We start from the raw sequence: 21977 nt of genomic DNA, 5'->3' as shown, positions 1-21977 counted from the left end.
GAGCGAGGGCTTACGGAGCTGCCCTGGAGCAGCCGGCGCATCGCTGCACATGGGACACACAGCCACGCCACCAGCAGCCCCTTCCCGCTCCTCACCATTGCTCTCTTCCGTAGAAAGCCCTATTTTCATGAACCCTGTAGGAAATTCACTCTTTCTGAGCCAGGCAGCTGCCTGGCAGACCTGGCTGAAGTTACCTGGAGTGACATACAGCTGCCAGTGCATGTAGGAGAAGTGGGTTTGGTTTTATTCAGACTGCAATGTTACTAATTGACTATAAAACTGCAATATTCTTGGGTTGCCTGTGGGTTCAGGGAGGGTTTTTCAGACTGCAAGACAGGTATTTACGGGCTGACAAAATTGTGTGCATTATCTCTGTTTCTAGAGAAACTGAAGGCTAATAATAGACTCGAAAAAGTTCGTATGGATCTCAGTTAAATATGCCTGACTGCTCTTTATTTTCAAAGGATTAATTATTTGTATTGTCTGTGAATACATCAGATTAACAGGCCGATATTATGAAATGCTCAGTTTAACAGGAGTTTTCAATTAAAGCAAGATTAGGCTGTAAGAGCAGGCGGGAGCTATCTATGGGGTGCGGTATAGATACCTTTGGTGAACACAGTGCAATACGTTGTTAACCATATGCTGTCCTTTCTCAATGTGCTCAAGCCTTACAGTATTTCAAGTGAAATCATTGGGATCTTTATGATTAATTCAACAGTATCCAGGAATTTATTTTACTGTTATTTATATAAATTAGTAGGAGACTCCCTAACTTGCTTTCTCTGGAACTGAACTAGACTTTAAGCTGTGACTTCACTAACTCACCAAAACACATAAAGATATTTTTTTTTCTTTTAACTTGGAAAGAAAAATCAAGTATTTTGCTCCAATATTCGTCTGAAAATTAATGAAAAACGTTCCTTTCACAGTTGGTGCCTCTTTCTCCAGTGACCATCCCAAACTGGGAACAGAGCAGCAGGATTCTCCATAAAAGACCATTGACCTTTAAGATGTTTCCATCTGTGCAGCTCTGCACAGGGATGATATTCTTGGAGTCACCAAGCCTATTGTTTGCAGTAGCTTTGATGTATGGCATTTGTGCTGTTTTCCAGAAGAGAAGACCTTTGATTTTCCTTTTAAAATAAATTGTCTTCTATTTATAACCATAACATTTGACTATTAACACTTTAGGAATATTATTTTTTTCCACATGCATATGAATTCCAGCATCAATAAAGGGATGAAAAGATGAGCATATTAGACTAAAACATCAAACTGTCATGTACAGAGATGGTGTGGACAAATTTCTCAGTATGGCTTCATCTGATTAACTCCAAGTTACTCATTATAATACAACACAGTCCACCTAAAGTTGCCATTTCGCTACTGAAAAAAACAAATCCTGAGTCATACTGTGAATTAGAATTTTAGGTAAGTTATTTTGTTGGTGTGTCCCTCCTGCTTCCTAAAGCTACTAGAAATAACCAGAACAGCCTATTTTTGAAAAGCATACAGGAAAAGAAACTGATTTTTGGCATTCATGAAGACTGTACTTTTTAAAATATCGTTTTAATGTATTTTATTTAACTTTAAGAAATCTTCCATACAGCAATGAAAATTGCCACACAATCAGTAAGACTGTCTTAATGACATTGTATTCTCCATGCTAGTTTTAAAAACCCTTGCAGAAGCTACAAAAAACGGGTAGCATGAATAATCAGAGCAGTTCATACCTTATAGATTCAACTGGAAATGACCTAGTAAATTGGTAATTTAACTGGTTGAAAAAGTAATCATTATAAAAGAAAGGAAATTCAACTTTGACTTTCAAAGACATTTAAATCCACATACTATGTACATAACAAAATGCAGCTAGAGTATTTATGTTTTAGAGCAATCGAAAAGCAAGCATTAAGCGTGCAGATGCAGGGAAGAGGCTGTTATGGACATTTCCTGGCCCATATCCAACCGTGATTTTGTGTGTGATTTGCAAGCATGAATAGGTATTCACTTGAGAAACAAGCCACTAATAAGATGTCTGGATCAAATGAATTAATTCCAAGACCTAAAAAGAGATGGGGTTTGGATTCAGTCTTAATAACATTTGTACCTTGAAGAGTGTTCTTGTGAGGTTTGTATTTCAAAAAGCTTTCCTATTAGCTATGTTAAATGGCTGTATCTCAGTGTCCATTATTTTCAATTATGCTTCTGCTAGCCAGACAGGTGATTGTATCCCAGCTACGGGCAGCGAGGCATGTCTGATACTTCGACAACATTAGCAGTCGCCTATCCCTTGAAGTAAAGAGGAGGAAACACTTGAGAATTACTTCAGTCACAACCTCATCTCTTGAAATCTGAATTTACCAGTTATAATTTAGGGCTTGCCTGTACTGAGAGCATTACCTGAAGGAGCCACTGAGCTCCCTGCTCAAGACAGCATCAACTCAGCTTGCAATCTCAGCACGGCACGGTGCAGGGGTGTCAGCCAGGTCTGCAGTTCCAGCCTCATGATGGCTGTGCCCTCCTGACAGCGCATCTTCCACCAAAAGCTGGTCAAACCCCCCACCTTCTGCAAAGCCAGCTTCTTTATACCTGCAGTATAATTACAGCTGCTCTGCTGCAACATTAGCTGTTCTTTATGGTAAAACTGTATTAGCAGGCATGCTTAGAAACACACTGATTCCATAAGTAGAAGACATATGCATGAGCAAGGCAAGGAAAACACTTCTGTTCATCTTTATTGCCTAAATCATTAATTTATTTTATTTTCTTCTGGTCGAAATCAAGATTGTCAGATAAGCACAGATAGTATTTTTTATCTCACGTATCAAATAAGGATGCATTTGGAAATTATTCTGTACTGCTCTTTCAGAGGCACAGTAGATAAATGATCGTTTTATTGAAATAATGTTTTCCATCAATTTAGGACTATGTTCAGTTTTTCAAATGGAAAGAGAAAATGAAGCATCATGTTTCCTCCTCACTTGTATTTTTAAGAGCCACGCTTATAATGCTTTTCAATTCCTGCAAGTCTGTGCTTGTCTAACTCCTCATGCAGAGTGATAATCAGATCGAGAAATGGAGAAATATCAGCCTTGTGCAGTCTGAGAGTCTCCTTGACATTTGGAGGTAGAATGTACACTATTTATTTTCCATGATTCTAAATGTGTTTTAGCTCCAGGAGTTCATCATTTTTAAACACCTAAGAATCCCCTTGCACTTCAGAACATTTGTTTGGAGAGAAACGATGTTGCACTATAGAGATGCAGAAGTTCAAAGAAGACAAGAGGAGGTCAAGGCAGTGCTGACAGTGTGCTAACACAGGATTTTCTCTATCCAAAAAAATGTTTTTAGTGCCAGTATTTTTTGTTGCTGTTGGTATCCGTAGCTTTGCATTTGGCGCTCGAGCTTGTACCACCAAAGTCAACAAAGAACATCATTATGATATAAATGAAGACCTCATCACCCTTCCAGTTCAACTGAAAAGTTGTGCATTTTCCATCGAAACATACACTGCCAGTACAATTTTCAGTATTGCAGAGCATCCCAAGTTATCACTGCATTCAGCAGCAACAATAGACGCTGAAGTTTTTTGTTTTTTTTTTTTTTAATTATGCTGATCAGTTTAGAGGGTCACAACCACATTGCACGCCTTGGCCTTAGTGTGGTCAGAGTTTGCCCAAGTTGGGGGATGACAGTGGTCAGCAGGCATCTACAGCAACAGAGATGATCTGTCAGTGTTGGAAGGGAAGCCGGTATGGTGCTAGCCTGATGTGGTCCAGGGTGCTATTTCTAGTAACAACCTATCACTGTAATTAATACCAGGTTTTTTCTTTCTGTAAACCCATTTGCCTATCAGACTTGGCTATAGACTCATCCCTTCTCTGGAGACCTTGTTCTCTGGGGACTCAACACATAGCTTGCTGGCAAAGTACCGTTAGGTATCTCATGGCAAAATCCCATGTAATAAGACAGACTTAGCTTTAGATTTAGATTCCCCCTTTTTTTTTTTTCCTGGTTCATCCCCCAAGGTAGATGCAGAAATTAGGCCTTGTTTAAGCAAAACACTTAAACATATAATTAATGAAGAAGATGCAAATCTGTGAAGCTACAGATATAGGTAAGTTAAGCATACAATTAAGCGTGTATTTTGGGGGATTAAGACTTTAACACTTCTACTATTCATACTATTCTTCTATCTTTATGACCTTGGACAAAAATTCTTAATGAGGTTAATATAATAAATTTTACCCTAACAGCTAACTTTTTTTTTTCTATGAAATTGTAGTTGATAATTCATCTTCCAACAGCAGACACTTCTAATGGAAACTCTGGCAGTCTAATTCTTGTGTTTCAAGTGATACTTAGGTCACAGGTATGCAAAGTATTTTAATACTGCAATGAACCTGAAAGGCAAAATAACAGGAAAATCACATTTCTGCTGACCTGTTACTTGCTAGAAATTCCTTGCTTTTCTGTGATGGACAGCCTTTGAGGAGGCTGAATTAAACAGAACAAGGTTCTCTGTTTTCTCAATAATTTTTATATTTACAGTCTTAGGACATTTGTGGGGGGAACGTGGTCTAGCTAAATTTTGCTGTTTTGACAATGTGTTTGTGAAAGTGTGAAATTTCCACAGATGTTCATGAGTCACACTCTATACTTGGTATAGCCCAGCTTTTCCCTGGAAACAGGTCCATAGATTTCAGTCTGAGCAATTTTCTGACTTTGTTCACATCCAAAGTATTGGTGGCAATACATACTAGTTTCTTTTCCAGCCTGGATTCAGGCCACCAGCCCCCATGCACCCCAGATTAATTAAAGCAGTACAGGCAGATGAAGGTTCTTCAGGCACACAGTTTCCTTTTATTTGCTTTTTCCTATAAATTCATTCCCAGGGCACTAAAAGAACAAACCAAGAAATGTGCACTTACAAACAAATCCCCTATACAGAAGTTAAAATATTGAATTATAGTCCCAGATCAAAGATCAAATAAAGGATTAAATAGATGCCAAAATTTTATATCCTAAGACAACATTAATTGTTCTCTAATCAAAGGTGTATATTTTTCTAGGACAAGCAACAAATACTGCACGGGGGTTTAAGATGTTGGGAACTTCTCTCAGAAGGAAAGGGCAATATTTATCACACCGCTGCAACATACACATCCTTACGGTTGCTGTTGAAGATTGGAAAAAAAACCCAAACCCACAAAACCACAAACACTTGGTTAAAAGCCAAAAAGCCCAGCTCTATTAGAGGTCTGACCCGAAGCCTCAGGAGGAACATTTTCATAGGCTCTGGGTGAGGGGGAAGCCTAAGGAGGCTCACACTAGTGTTTCCCAAGTGATACCTCAGACCTGCTTTTGATGATCAGATATTCCTTTTCTTTGCAACCACCTTCTCCAGTGGCTGCCTCTGGACCAAGGAGCTGTGTTTTGACAACCTTGTAGCCTGTGGGAGGGAGGTGATTTTTAATTCCTAGCTTGCTTGCTTTGTCTTCCAGGTAAACACGCTCCTTTCCCTGCTAAGACTCTCACCAGAAGATTTGCTGCATCCATCTTTCACGTGTCCCGTGCTACCCACGCTTCAAAAACTGAACCAGCTCTTTTGGAAAGGAGTGGTGGCACAAGGACAGCCCTGGACAGAGAAGATATCCCTTAGAGTCAGAGGCAGCAGGCAAGAGTGAAAGCCCTGGGACATTTTCAGGGCCACCAAAGTTGTGTCCTCACTGTATCTGATACCAGGGACACACAGAGCCTTTCCACGGTGCACAGACACCACATGCTTCCATGCCTTCTTTATGCCACCTAAAGCCACTGTGCAACAGCTGGCATGACTGGGCACAACAGTTACTTGGAAAGTTGCAGGGTACAGACTGTGTGCAAGGGTAAATGTGTCTCTTCTGCTTCCAAGGCTGAGGGAAAATTCAGCAGTTAAAGGTAAATACAGAATAAATTAAGAGTTATCTTGATCCTTTAGGTCAGGTCTGACCTGAAACTAAACATTTCTGAGATTCAGAAAGTCCTTTGTATTTTTCTTCTGATATTTTTCACATTTTTTCACCCTCACACATACACGTTGTGGCTGGTTCTAGATGCAAAAAGAGTGCATTTAGCAGGAACAGCTTCTATTATTCCCGGCACAGCTGGAATTTCTGGACTTTCTGGAAATCCTGTTCTCTGGGAATTTTGCAGCCAAGCTTTCAGACCCAGGAGGCTCATCTAAGCTCCAGATACCCTATACATCCCCTGAGCTGCCTACTGCTGCCATCGTACAGCCTGCCTAGGAGGTGATGTGATTTATGACATGGACGATACGGGAGCCCGATCCCACATGCACACAGTCAGCATGCTTGGGCACAAAAAGCATTCCCCATTTTTCCTCCTGGCCCTGTTTCTTGCTGCTTCTGGTCCTTCTGCTCAGGGGGGAGAAGCAACCATACCCATACATGCCTGCAGGCAGCAGCATCCTCCAGGTGGAGAGGTGGGTAGGTATGCAAACACTGTCCATAGCTCTTGCATGTCTTAAACTGGCTTCACCTTTCCCCACATCTCTTAACGAGAAGAGAAAGGCAGAGGAAAGGGAGGTGCAGGCAGGCATCCCAAGTTTCTGCCTCGCTGCCCATGGGAACACCTTGCTGACCTGACATGGGAAAGGATGAGGGTGGGAATCGTACTGCAAACTGGGTCATGGCATCTCATTAACAAATGAGACAATGTAAGGACAACTTGCATTCAGTGAGGACCATCAGCATATAGAGGCATTAAGTATTATTCTAGGCATAGCCCCGGGAAAGGTTTCAAGATGCTTATGATACAAGGTATCATTAGTATCCAAATCTGACAAGTCTTCCATATTCTCTACAAAGGAATATGTGTACTTAGTTCTGAAAAAGATGTATTATTGCCTTTAATGGTCAAAAAAATGCAGCCTGAGAAATATTGTATCAATTCTTAACTTTATTATGAGCTTTGACTAATGCTGAATTTTGTGCTATTAATTTTAAAATGTCTCCTCTGAAGTTTTTCTGAAGCACAGGATGAAGACTTTCTGCAATTCCAGCTAAAGCCACAAAACCGAGTACAGCCATCAAAAATTATCCTTTTTTTTTTTTTTTTTCCAGAGTCAAATAAATAGAGTTAGCCAAACAATGGAGAAATAAAATGAGACAGACTGCTCGCACACAATGGCTGGCTATAGGACTGAAACTACCATTAAATACGGATATCTGTCCAATGTCTTCATGCCAGAAATAGCTTAAAATATCAAATCACTGAGGTATACCGCAAGAACAAAGATTCTACAATAGGAACAGTGATTGTAGCCATTAAAAATAAACACTGAAATTCGGAATAACATTAACAAGTACAAAATCAAGATGGAAAAGAGCTGCTATCTTAAGATACAAACCTGGCTCATGTAATAAGACACCTTAAAAGTGCTAAAGTTTAATCACTTTAGCAATTCAATTTGAGTGTATTTTACCAAAAATAGTACAACTGTATAAAAACAGTTGTATGAGTATAACATTGGCTTACGGTGCAATCATTTTTCCTCCCCCTCTATGAAAACTGTAGTAGCAACTTTATACAAAAATATATCCATAGTTAGGTATAACACGTTCACTATGCAGTTGTATAGAGTAACAGCATAGTCATTAAATTCCTTAAACATTAATAACCTGGAAAATGTCCCTAACTTTGGGCCCTGGAAATATACATCTACCAAGAATTCTGCCAGCTTTAAGGATTTTGCAGCAGAGCCACCGTTTTGGAGCAAAACAGGGATCCCAGGAGCACAAGGGAAGTATCCAAGTTGGAGGACATAGGAAAGGTGCCGTATATGCTCAGTCATGAGGATCAGAATTACACACCTGGGGCCATAGTAGACCTAGTGGTGAAATACACATGAGCAGCTTCAGCAGTTCTCTAAAAACACCTCATTTCACTAAAATAGATGGCACTACTATGATATCACACAGTTTTCACCTTCTCACTCTCCTAAGCACACCCGTGAAGCCCGCACACATAGAGCAGGAGAAACCTGAGAGATTGTAAAGGAGGTCTCATTAGCAGGGACAAGCCATTAAATTTTATTGCCACTACTATAGTTACCTCCACTCCCAAGTACTAAATTTACACTTGAGAAAGATTGAAATCATCACTTCTTGGTCAGTACTACTTAATGTTATTCAACCTTTAATCAAGTTAAGCTCTAGCACAGACCAAACTATATTTCTTTTACTTTTCCATAAGGTGGAAAACATGCTGAAAATGATACTGAAACAGATGGATCAGCTTCCTTTGATGAAGCAGTCCAAAGCCTAACGCAAGTAAATCAGGGATGAAGACAGAATCACTTTGCTGTTCAGTTTGGGATTTCATAGTAGGCTGTTTTCTACCAGTTTAGCTTTCTGACTTAGCTCTTGATGGGAGCCAGCATGATGTAGTATGTGCTATGCCTTTAGGCAGCAGACAGTCATTAGTCATCTTAGTTGTGAGTTGAAATGTCATCTTTCATTTTTTCATGATTAAAACTAAAAATGCACATTTACCAACAGAACGTAGAATAGAAGTAGTCTGCATCTGCAGAGACCTAGGTGAATAATAAAGGATCATCTTTCTGAGAGTCATTCCTCCCCTGCTGGTTTGTGAAAAACTAATCTGTGTCAGTTTTAAAACTTCCGAAAGAATATGCTGCTAATTAGAAATGACATTAAAATTTGCTTCCTCTGCATGTGGGCAAACAGAGCTGCAAACACACCTCCATGCAAGACTACCCTCAAAGATGGGCTGACCACTTCAGCAGAGATGGCTGAGCCAACCATCATACCCCAGCACCCCGCCATGCTTTCACCCCTTGCAGTTAATGGTGCTCCTCTGGCAGGGGTAGCAGTGCTGCCCACGCCGAGACAGCACCACCCATGGCGTGGGGGCGGCTGCTCCAGCCTCAGAGCTTATCTGCGAGTCCTCACCCAGCACAGCCTGGTCTCAGTCCCTGTCTAACCCTCCTCCTCCAGGTTGCACATCTGGGCTAAATACTCGACCTATATAGACAGCCCGAGACAGGAAATACCTAAAAGCAATCCAACTTGGTTTTAAAACCTTTTATAAAGTGTAAGTCTCAGTTTTATGGAGACCTGGTGTGTCTGCTCTAGCAGTGACTTTAGACATCTATATTTTTTTTTTCCTAACATCACATCTGTTGTTATTATTTCATATGAACTAGTAAGAGGAATGAATAAAAACAAAGTCACCGTAGTGCCTGGAGCTATCTATTGCTCAGACAATGATTTCAGTAGAAAGTTGTGTGTTACAGATAACCTGAAATCAAATTTTGTGCACCATCCCAACCCTGAAAAAGGAATCAGTTTGTATTTTCTATCACACAGGAAAATAATAAAAAAAAAATTAGTTGGCTTGTTTGCTTGCCACTTAATTATTCTTTTGGATGGACTTTTTAAATTGCCTGGCTAATTCAAGCACAGCTCTAAGTACCAAAAAGGCAGAAGTGACTAATATATTTAAAGTCCCAAACAGTGGAAAACAATTTCAGTGAAGGGATAAAAAACTGGCCAAGTGCACATAGAAAATAACCAGAGGTTCTTTGGATACACCCAGAAGTCCTGAAAAGCAAAAAGATTTAGGAACTCATATAACAGAGCTTTCTTCTTTCCTTTAAGGCACCCTATGTCCAAGCTGTTGCACCCTTGAGAAGCACCCTGCAAGCAGAATATTTTAGTTTGAAGAAACAGGAAGCAAAACTCCAAGAAACAAATAAATCCCTAAGTTTTCAGAAAATCAAATCCAGGCCTCGATTGAAATATGACTACCCTCATTAAAAAAAAAAAAAAAAAGAAAAGGGGAAAGTGTAAAGAGCAGAGGAGTGGAATTGCTGGGACGCAGGGAATCCCACTGGAAAATGCACCATCGATGAAGAAATCTAAGGATAGAGCCCAGCTTGCAAAGGCAATTTATTATTCCCTAAAGTAATTTCTGAAAAAGGCATGATTTTTAAGAGCTCAGAAAACACCACATGCACCCTGCAGTTGGGCTCTCCCTTTGGCACATTTTACCAGCTGTGCTTCCCACGAGCTTTTGCTCACCTTCCTAAAGGATTTCAGCTTCCAGGTGACTTTTTAGCTTTCACATTCACATCGTGAAGACAGCACTTTGCACATACCATAATCCACCCGTTTTACTTCCCCTTCTCTACCTGCCTTCAAACTAGTTATGGAAGAGCCAATTTAGGGAACTAAAAAAAAACCTCCAGCCCAGGCAAGCACCAGGGTTCCGTGGCTTTAACATCTCAGTTAATATCTTTTAAATATTGAGCGTACAGCACTTTCACAAGCCTCTCGGCTTCCTGCCTGCAGAAAGAGAATTGCTAAAAATACCATGAAAAAGACAGGGCTCTTGATATTTCTGAGCTGATCAGAGGGGAGAACTGGAGGTTCAGCTGTTATGAAGCTCCAGCTCCATGCTACAAAGCAAAGGAGCTGAAACAGTTCAAGCAAGGTTCACACAAATATCTCAAAGGGTGGGCACCTCTCCAACTCAAATGACTGAGTGTTCAGAGGTCCTTCCTCCCTGTTCCAGCTTCCTACGATCTTGCAGCTTTACACAGCCCACAAAAGATTCCCCAAATTCATTCTGTGTAAACATCTTTTCTGCTTTGTTTAACAATTCAGCCCTGGTCCAGCAAAGGCTCATAGTCACAGGCTAAATGTTTAGCACATAGGCGGCTTCACTGATTGAAAGCTAAGCGTGTCAGAAGCTTCAATTATATGAAATATGAGTTATTAGTGAGTTTAAAATTGCATGCAGGCATGTCTGCTGGCTCCAGGCTAAAAGCCCGAAGATCCAAACCAAAGGCAATGCATTTACCAGCCTGTGGACCCAATGAGGACTGCTCAGGAAAGCATTCAGATAAACCCTAATTTATAGCACTTGCCCAGCGAGGTTTGACATCCTTTCGCAGGATAAAAGCATCATGCTAGCAATAGCCCATGTTGTCACCGAGAGAGTCCCTGTCCTCACTGCAAAATATGAACAGTGTAATGTGAAAAGCAAAGGCCATGATTTGGGACTTACCATTAACTCAGCTGCTTCCTTGAAGAACCCAAGAAGGAGAAGCTCCTTCCCACCCACAGGAACTGGTAGTATTTATTAAGCATAGGTATTCTGCACTTGAAAAGCCATGGAACACAGAAAGCTTTGAGGCAAGCTTCCCTGAGCATAACCCCCACCCCATTTCTCAAGTTTCTAATCAGGAGGAAAATCATCTGATTCAGGATTAATGAATAGAAATATAGAAGAGTTTTGCAAAGGAATAGTTCTGTGCTGTTTTCTCTCCACTTTTTCAAAGACCCCTGTGGCAGTTTAGCTGCATAACTCCATACTAGCATTTTTTGTCATATTTTGGAAATTTTCTCATTCTATTCATCTCGTAAGAGTGTAGGGGCTCTACATGTATGACTGCCACTTGACTAGCATTCAAGCATCAAAAAAACCCAGGTACATAATTGCTGTTTGCATATTAGCAGTATCAAACAAGACACGTCTGCAATTATTTTGTATTCCACATGCTACTAAAACCCTTCATCATGATTTGGGTTATTTAGAAAGCAGACCTATAAGACATTGTTCCCCCACCCCACCCCAGCCCTTTCCATTCAGTAGTTTAAAATAGCACTGACTGCTTTCAGCTGCTGGCTGAGAACTTTGCTATTCGTTCATTGTGGGTTTGAACTACTGCTTGCAAACAGGCATCACTTTTTTTTTTTTTTAGAAGTGTTTTCAGATCCTGAGCAACAAGCAGTAGCTTTGCAGAAAAAATGGATCAAGAGTATATTACCCCTCACATTTTCTTTTTAAAATAAAGAATTCAGTCATTCAGGCAGACAGCAGATGCTATACCTTGTGATTTCAGTGGCCCGATACCTCAACCCTCATTCCTCCTGGGCTCACGTTGTCAGCCTTTTCAAAGGTCTTTGGAAGAAGGCTCATAGCCCTCTGACTCTGTATATGATCTCCCAACCACCTGTTCCACTACAAGATGGAAACAAGATATTTTGGGGGCTCTTTACATCATTATATGTACCTAATGAAATACCTGATGCAAAGGAACTGGACCAGATGCAAGACACTCATCTGAGGGGCCTGCAAAATTTTTGCACTCCAGTCCTTTGCTGGGATCCAAAAACATCCAGAGGAGCCTGAGGACAGAAATATCTGCAAAATAGATGTAAAATATTTTTCTCTGTCTTAGCTCAGTGTGCAATGGACCCTGGCTACTCCTCCCCTCAGCACTGTTCACCAGCAGCATAAGAGCTGTTGCCTCACCTTAGGGGAAGCCTCCTGCTCCAGTGACATCCACTGAAGACTGGGGCACATCCTCATGCTGTTGGGTCATCTGCATCCTTGAGCAGATCAGAGTCTAGATTTACTATGGGAAATTCCAGTCTTCCCCCAGCCATGTGTACAGGACGTCTATAATCCAGACATACTTTTGGCAGAGCTCTCAATGGAATTTTTGATTGGAATTTAAAGTGTGTAAAGAAAGTGTACTTTAAATACTCTATGGGATAAAACTGGGTCTATCCTTTGGGGTAGGGTACTTGCCATCGAGCTTGTGATGGCAAATATAATTCTAACTGTTTCTGAAGTTTTTTCTGTAAATTCTCAGTACATAAACTATTAGAGGGAAAAAAAAAAGAAAAATCATGTTGTCAGAGGCTGAAGTTTTAAGTCCTACTTTTATGCAGTCACACATGAAAGGCTGTTTGGCTGAAACTGAAGGTTATTCTAAATCAGTGAAAAAAAAATCTCTGGGATGGTTGAAATCCAGCCCTGTGTTCAGACACCCTCGGTCATGTATATGGGGCAAACTTATTACACTATTGAAGGTTATATTGGGGAAAAGAAGAGTGTGTTAAAGCCAATTCTGGCATAAAGGGTGGCTGCAACGGTGGTGGTAGGGAGTGCTTACACCCAGGTTGGAGATCAGCTCTTCTAAGATACTTTCAACTTTTCCCTTCATTTGACAGATGCTTTAGGAGGACCTGAAAGTAGAGAGGAGTCATAAACCTGTCACCATAAACCACTATCTCTGAAGAGGAGAACATAAAAATACTCTAATTTCTGGGAAGGAATGAGAAAGATGGTTGTCAGCTGCTCCCATCGCAAACAACACTGTCCCCCAGTACACCACAATGACTAATGCACCCAGGCAGTTTACTGTAAATCTTCGATGTGTTAGAGGAAGGAGATACTTGGCCTCACTCTGTGCTCTCATCAAACATAATTCCTCTTGAAATGGCAGGCTGTTTTGCTTTCTAAGGCTCATATAAGAAAACAGGTAAAAGGCAAATCCGGGGACAACAGATAGCAGACCTCCTGAGCTCCTCCATAGGCCAAGTCTGAAAGTCAAGCAGGGGCATTTGGGGTTCCCTTCAGTTCCCTTTTAGGTCCCAGCTAGGAGGATCAATCCTGTAGAGCCAAAAAGAAGGGAAACTATAAGAAAACTAGTGGATTTGTGATACATGGGAATGTGAGGAAGAAATAATCCTATAATCTATAATCTAAGAAAGCAAATCCAATTTAGGAGATTGTTAGCCATTGTCCAAATGAACTATTGAGGTCCAAAAGAAGAACAATCTGAATACAGGACTCTGGTACTTAAGCCAACTGAACCCCATTATAGACCAGGTGAGTGCTGTACATAGATTTTCGTCATCTAGAAAGAAACACTACTGGGTATGCTATCTGCTGTGCACTAGGATTCAAAACTGAGCATTTGTCTGTCCACATCTCCTGGATGGATCAATACACTGCAAATATGTCCAGCGCAGCAAGTTCTGGGAATGGCCACCAGACAAGGCAATGGAACAGGCTGCTCCAATTTATCTGACTTCAAACGATTGCCCAGATAGCTGAAGCACTCGTATGTCTGTTGTGACCATACGTCTCACAGGGAAAGTTGCTGAACATCAAGCTAGTGAGGCACACAGGTGTTGTCAGCCCACACTACAGGAGATGCTCCTTTTGTTTTAAAGCTCAGGAGGAGCTGAATGGGGCTGGAGAGCAAGGATGAGCATGATTCTCCAACATAAAGACTAGGGGATGAGAAATCCTTCCCTGATGATTACTTGGGTATGTGTATTAGCTCTCAATGAATGAAATAGAGAAGTATCAACCACAGTTTCCATCACCACCACCAAAATGATCGCTATCTGTGGCTGTATTTTTAAGGAAAGGAACTTCTCTCAGATTGCAATCTGTTGTTGAGCACAAGACCATACCTCTTCCAAAAATATCTGTGTTTCTAGAAGTTTAAAACTATAAAAAGGCACATAATCCTATAATATTCACTTCATGAAGATCTTGGTCCTTGGGAATCATGTTGATCATAGGAGAACAGCACTATTGCCAGGTACATACCTCACATAATTCACAAGCAAGCCAAGGCTGACAGTTACATAAATCTGTCAGGCAATTCATTAAAACAAAAAGGAAAGAAACAAAAAAGATAAACCACAAAATAGATCTGTAAATAATTAAGAAACAGAGAGCGAGCGCACGAACTCAGTTAATCAGGTTCACTATTCACTTTGAAAGTATTTCCCGTGTTGGTAGCTAGAAACTACAGAGTAGATTCACTGTGCAGTAGAAGGAAGTAAAAAGACATGAAAACTGCCACTACATGAACTACATTCAGCTTACGTATACAACAACATTTGGATATGGCAGCACTTTTTCAAATACAACAACCTGCTAATGTTTGTGTGAAAGCAGGAGTAGAACCGTATTATTTACTATTACTGTACTTCTACAAGATTCCCATATGTAAATAACCACAAGTAAACAGAACATTGATCTCCTATCTGGGTGCGTTCACTACTAAATTAGATATGCAACTCCACCCATGAGCAATGGTTTCTGGAAGTCACCATGGCCTGCTGAAGCTTGCCAGCTTTTTTTTCTGCAGTATCAAATCCCAGTGGACGCACTGTGACGCAGCCCTGCACAAACCATGCAGGTTTGGGGTGGTTTGGGGTTTGCTCATGTGTCAGAATAGGAAATCATTCACTCTTTCTAATCCAAGAGTAAAATATGTTTCTCCAGCTCTGACATAGTATTAGTATCTCAGGTATTTTACAAGACATTGTTGTAAAATATACTTTACAGTGTATAGGGCCCAATTCCCATTTATCAAGCAGCTCCTTTAAACACCTCTCCAGAATCAGAAAGTCACTTTAAAACCTTGTTTAGTTTAGAAAAACTGTAGATCACTGTGGAAATAGGGAATTAAAGCCTCATCTCCATTTAACATGTAACATGGTACAAATCTTTGCTTGCTGATGCCAGTATGTTACCCACCAGAAAGGAAGTATTTTATGTCCAAAAGAGGACTTAGATATGTATCAGCAGACTCACCAGACTATCTTTTGTAATTTTGTAAAATTCAAAAAGGGCTAGAGAGTAAACAGCTAAACCCAAGTACTCTAAGGATGCTTTAAATGGCCCCCACGTACTTTCTCTGATGTCTTTATAGGCACTCTGACTCTCAGAGTCACCATCTGGCATGTCTTCGTTCCCCCTCTTGTTTTTCTCACCTTTTTTGTTGCCATTTTTAGCTATGAGTAGAAAAGAGAAACTGTTTCCCTTTTACACCTGTCAAGTTGATTCAACACTGCCTGATGACTGTGCAAAGAATAAAACGCCTTGCTCTTCTCCAATAGTGCTCCATCCCTTCCAGCACACAGCAGACACCCAGAGTACCCTGTTCTTCCTAACACTGAGATGATAAAACCCCAGCGGAATGGAATCCTAAATGTTCCTTTTGCTGTGCTACAAAGAAATTAAAAATGTGTTTGCATCAGAAGCAATGAATTACAATTGCAGTGTATTTTACTAACAGCTTAACATAGGTGTTTTTCCTTACTTCATCAAATATGCAAAACCTCAACCAAACACCTTTTGAAGTCAACTAGAAGGCTTCCAGAGGAGCAAGGCTAGCCCCTGAAAGAGGTAGGTATGCCCACCGATCAGCATCATCTGCCATCAAGGAAGAGAAGTCCCCATCAGGAAAATAATCAGACAGAAGCAATGTTGGAGACCCATCTTGGGGCTGGCCACAGCACCCTCTAAATGTTCTTATTCCATTGTCCATTATTTATTCTTGCCTGGGCATGGATAGCACGTTCAGGTAGGTGACTGAGAAGTAACTTCTACATTGGAGATGTAACTGCACAGATACAACAGACATGACCATCCCTGAATGAAATCCCATGCCAAATTGAAGGAAACTTGAATGCTGTCTTTGATTCATGGCCTGTTGAATTAAATAGAACCAAACTGCCTGTTAAGGTAGCTCCCAGGGACAGAAAGATTAAAGGTGATTGCCTGCTCCTAACATGAGCGATTATCCCCATCACCTCTGTTTTCTCTCAGTGAATGTTTGAGCTGAGTAAAGGCTACAGAGTGTTTTGCACGTGTGATCACTGGATTTTAAAAGGCAAATAATTGTGACTACATCAGAACTTGCTTGTTCCCATTTTCCTTGGGTACCCAAACACCTAAACAAAGGCATGTATTTATATGTTCACTTCAAAAAGCCTTGCTTTATAAAAATAAAACAAACACACAACAGTACCACAAGACACAACCTCACCATAAGCCTGACAAGAAGGCCAGATGTAATGCATCCTCTTCATAATAAGGATACACGCACAGGCAACCACCATGCGTGAATGTGACAATCAAACCTCAACTCTGTACCCAGGCAACAAATCTTTAGGTAATCTGGTTTTTACATGGACAATGAATTGGGCAAGCCTCAAAAATCCCAGGAAGAAAAGGCTCAGATATTGAAAACTGAAGAAATTACTTCTTCTACACCATACCTTCCATTTCCACTACTTCAACTTTTTGACAGACGCTAAGTTCACATAGCTGACAAGTCTTCACACCAAAACCAAAAGAAATAAGTGAAATTTGATTGTGAACCATTTGAATGACCTGTCTAGCCAGCTCACTGAACAGAGAATAACATTAAAAACCAAGAATGAATTCAGATAATGAGTGACTTGTAATACGCTGACATTTCAGGAACAAGTCTAGACTCGGGTTCATACTATTAAAATCTATTCAGTGAAACTGTCCCTTTTTCAAAGGGATATTTTTCTCACCTTAAAAATTAGTTTGAATTCACAGAAGGCTGCTAGGAGAATTATTGTAGAAAACTTCTCAAGCATAATCAAATCTGTTTATTCTGATTTTTTTTTTTTCTCTCCTCATGTTACATTATTCATTGAAGACATGGGTAAGAAAAGATGCTAATCAAAAAGATCTGGCCAATTTTGAGAGCATTGCTCATTATTAATTCTCAGTCATCTTTTGTTATGACATTCTTTAAGTGGAATGGCTACGTTATATTTCATTATTCTACACATTTGTAGAAGTGCTGATGAGAAAATAGAAGCATGTAGATGAAAGCAAGCTCATTAAATGCCACATGTTTTCATCTTTGCTTGTCACATCTGGCAATTAGGAGGGGATACAGATTATATTAAAATTCATGGGTTATGCACCTAGGGCCAACAAGTTCATTCTTAAGAATTATCAGTATAAGAAGTCTGAGCAAAAGCTTTAAAATTAAAATCTGCATTCTAGGTCACAGGAGTGCTTCACTTTCACAGGAATGGAAGCTAGCTACAAAGTTTGAGAGAAAGGATACCAGTGGGCTAGAAAACAGCACTGGTAAACACTCAGTGTTTAGGCGATTCTGTGCTTATTTCTTCTTAGCTCCTATACAAGTCATTTATCACTGACTAGCCTTCACTAGAGACCAGCCTATGTATGCAGTCATCCCCAGCCTTCATTTTACCCTCTGATTCCGTTCTCTAACCCAAAAGCCTGTTTCCTTTCCCCCCAAAGTCTCTTCTGTATTTCCAGCTCCTGCCCCCTTTCCCTTCACACCTTTCCCCTAAGCTCCCTGACACGCTGCTGAAAGCCGCTGCTGGCTCTGCTCCTGCCGGACCCCCACCAGCTGCCCATCCCAGCTGGCTTTTGGCCCCCCGTGTTCCACTCAGAGGCACCTCACCAATGTTTCTAATGACTTCTTCCTAGCCAGAGCTCTGAGGCATTACCCCACCTTCAACGTGCTGGACTTCAAGCATCTTTGGAAAACTTTGATGACTCTTTTTGCTCCTAGGCTTCCTCCTGACTCTCCAGGTACACCCTCAGCCTGCCTGTGTTTTCAGGCGTCCCCTTTTCATCTTTCCTCTAGCTAACCCCATCCAAACCCCCTATTCCGGCAAGCAATGCTACCTCTTCTTTCCATGTTTCCTTCCGTTCTAGCTGGAAACCTGGCATATCTCTCTCTAAACCTTCATTATCTTGTTGTCAGAGCACTGTCAAAACTAGCTGGCTGCAATGAGGCTTTTACCATCCCGTACCAGGGTAACATCAATAAGTAGTTCCCACATTGCCCCAGCACAGCCACCAATCCCCCACAAGGTTCCTCAGGTTCCTCTACTGCCTGTGCTGTTCCTTCAACCTCTTCAGGCCAGTCCACCTTGCTTCTTGCCTCTGCTACATCTGGCTTCTCTCTTCTCTGTGCACCTCTTCCAGGCGGCCTCTCCTCACACAGGCCCCCTTCTTCTCCCAGGGCCTCACTTTGTCTCTCCTACATCCAGGGAAGCTCTCTCTTCTCCCTCTGCTTTTCCTAGGTCTCTCTTCCTCCACTCCTCTTTTCATCTAATGCTCCTCTTCCATACCCCTTAGAGCTATTTAACTACTTAGCAGAACCAGCCACAGCTGCACATTATCCACACCAGCCAACCCACCGCCCCTCAAGCCAGCCCACAGCTGTATATTATCAGTGTTAATTAACCCAGCTTCATTCCTCTATAATTCCTCTACATCTCATATCTTGATAAATGCCTCAATGAACTTAATACTGGTCTATTTTTATAAATACAAATTCTTTCTGCAAGATAAGTTTTGTGGTTGCATGCATTTGTCCTTTTATCCTCTTTTTGCCTTCCCTTACTGACTCCTCCTCAGCCATGTGGTCCAGTGAGATCCTAACCCACTCAAGAGATTCCTATGCACTACATAAATTAAAAAAACAAAACAAAACAAAAACCAACAACAAGCCAAGAAAACAAACCCCTTAAGAATTATATTGTTGAACAGGTGGCAACATTACCCCAAAATAAACAAATACGGGGCAAGTAAACAGTGATGCATCTGTGAACTTGCACCAAATCTGGGGAAAGCAACAGATAAGACAAGACAAAGGAAATCATGATTACTACACACACACATACATTGGATTGCGCAGAGATCAGACACTGGAAGACCTGTGAAATACAGAAGAAATGTGCACTAAAACCCTTTCTAAGCACTGTCATAAAAATAAAAATTACACTACTCCTTTATTTTCTAAAGGCAGTTAGAATTGAGGTATGGCCAGAACAAGAACTATTCTAACACGTATAACTTTCGTAAATCAAATCAAAATAATTACAGATTTAATTGTGGTAGATTTGGGCACAATAGGATTGTCAGTGGGACTGTTCAGTCACTACCCAGACCAATGTGCAACACTGAGCAGTGTTTGTGGGGACCTCAGCCTCCTAAACTCCTCAGTTTTTAGCCTGTGTTTTGCCTGTGTGCAGACGGACCCCCAAACCATCTGTAGGGATCTGCCCCACAGATGGTAGCTGAGACTGCATTTATTAAATTCTATTAAAGGCCTCATAAAAGAAAAACATTGATGTTAATAAGACTCTTTCCACTGATTTGAATGGGCTTTGGATAGAGGCCTAAACAAACAAGGATGGAATTAAAAGATGGAAGTATGTATATACAGAAACCTGTCAATCCAACTGTTTACCTTCCAAGGATGACTTACTACCACTTCATTTACGAGTCATTTAAAGGGCAAGGAGGCAGATTGATATTTTTAACTGTTACCTGAATCGAGTATTTGCAAATACTGATTTTAATAATACATTTTTTTAAAAAAACCAACATTGTAATGTCACTGGCATCAATAGGATTTCTTTCTACACTAATATTTCAGAGACTGAAAATATCTATATTCTCACCGCCTTCAGTAATTAGCTTAAATAAATTGAGTCTGCATCATCTGTTATGTGCTGTGTCCTTCAGACTGCTATGTTTGATTTCAACTTTGATTCAAAGCTAGGGCTGATCAGTACCAGCTGCTCAGCCAAAGGGCAGATCACACATTCCGGTTTCTCCTCTTTCTTCATCCCAGCTCCCAGCCAGCCTATTGTTTGTTACAACTAATTAATCCCGCATGCCCCGGCTGCCAGCAAGCCTCACAAAAAATCAGATTTTTCAGATTTTTGTATTTACTGCATGTCCAATAAACCAATTCCAGTTCTGGATGTATGTAGTACACATAAATGTGTACATATATGCACAACACACATATTTACAGGGCCAGATGTGTAGTTACTATTCATGGATACCTGTTTGAAAACTGCTATTATTATTCCTAGCTGACCTCTTAACAGGTCAAATGTGAGAAATCATAGGTACGTATTTTTATTTAGGCACCTCTGTGAGGGGGCAGATTTCCAGATCTTCATTTCAAACTGGTCCCCAGTGACATGTCACTAAGCGTTGGAGTCACTGCATTGGCAGGACCTGGCCCTTTCCTGCCTTTGGGAGAGGAGAAAGAATAAATTTCAAATATGATAGCCAGAACTTTTAACACTGTATTTAAAATTGCCTGACACTTCCTCCTAAAAACCTCCTGTTTTCACTTACATCTTTAACAAATGGTAACTATTCTCTGCTGGGTGTTTGTCTTGGGGCTTATTGTGGCTATTTCAGTTAAAATAGTTCAGCTGCTTCTGAGGAAATACACTGCATTTTCCCATACTAAAGTCAGAGTAACAGCTAGTTTGTTGGGTTGGTGTCAAACCTTCATGTGCTGGAGTGAGGAGCGCAAGTTTGGTAGAGGGAATCAGTTGTTTGTTGCAGCTCTGGCTAATTTTTAAAGAGCTTATAGAGGCTTTAAAACCTTTTATTGCACGTGGCTGGTGAAAGCTTGGAAATTCAGCTGTGTCAAATGAGCACAAGCCTGCTGTGGAAGGAGGGACTGAGCTATTTCTAGCTGCTTTTGGTGGTGCATCATCAGCCTTTCCTGTGCTTGACCTTGTGCTTGGCCATGCTGAGGAAGAGAAGGAGGGTGAGGAAGAACATAGCCTGACTGAATACAGAAATAAAATTACTTTCTGGACTCAGAGTCAGGTAGGATGGAAAGTAAAAAAGAAGTAAATTAGAAGATGAGTCCTGCACATGTCAATTGGTTGGCACACAATGAGGTGCTTTTTGGGCAAGGTTTGAGGAGTTGTTTTTGGGTTTTTTTTTTCCTATTCTCATTCCATAATTTCCTATATAAAAAAATGAATGTGATTACATCTGTAAAATCAAGCATTCTTAGGAAATGACCACATTTGGGCTACCTGTAAGAGCTCTGTGTGTTCCCCTAGTAGGTCAGCGGTGTAATATAGTTTGAGTTTTGTACTGCTGTGTCTACGCTGCATAAATAAAACCAGGTTTGGAAGGGATGAGTGTTCCATAATGATGGAGGTTGTTACTGATACAGCTGTTGCACCTGTTTACTTCTCTGCACCTGTAAAGTGCTCAGTTCAGTGGGTGGGGAACAAGGAAGATGCCTATCTGTAACTCATAGAATGGTTTAGGTGAGAAGGGACCTTAGACATCGTCTTGTTCCACCCCCCTGCCCCTCCCCACAGCCCAGGCTGCTCCCAGCCCCATCCAGCCTGGCCTTGAGCGCTGCCAGGGATGGGGCACCCACAGCTGCTCTGGGCAGCCTGGGCCAGCGCCTCGCCGCCCTCACGGGGAACAATTTCTGCCTCACAGCTCATCTACATCTCCCCTCTTTCAGGTTACTTTATCAT

The 21977-nt window shown here is 41.0% G+C and overlaps 1 protein-coding gene across 2 annotated transcripts in view; it reads right to left on the bottom strand.

The window, feature by feature from the left end:
* CPXM2 (carboxypeptidase X, M14 family member 2) overlaps nt 1–21977 on the bottom strand; it is a 101898-nt gene that overhangs the window by 77688 nt on the left and 2233 nt on the right. The window contains exon 2 of one of the 2 annotated variants that reach the window (XM_080403132.1): nt 15543–15644. The exons of the other annotated variant lie outside the window; for it this stretch is intronic. Within the exon in view, the coding sequence (XP_080259258.1) occupies nt 15543–15644 (102 nt within the window). The remainder of the gene's footprint in view (nt 1–15542; nt 15645–21977) is intronic. 2 annotated transcript variants of the gene reach the window in all.

Source organism: Falco punctatus, assembly GCF_963210335.1.
Source record: "Falco punctatus genome assembly, chromosome: 9".
NCBI lineage: Eukaryota > Metazoa > Chordata > Aves > Falconiformes > Falconidae > Falco > Falco punctatus.
Note: the sequence above shows the minus strand (reverse complement) of the source record. Positions and strands in the feature narration are given on the sequence as shown.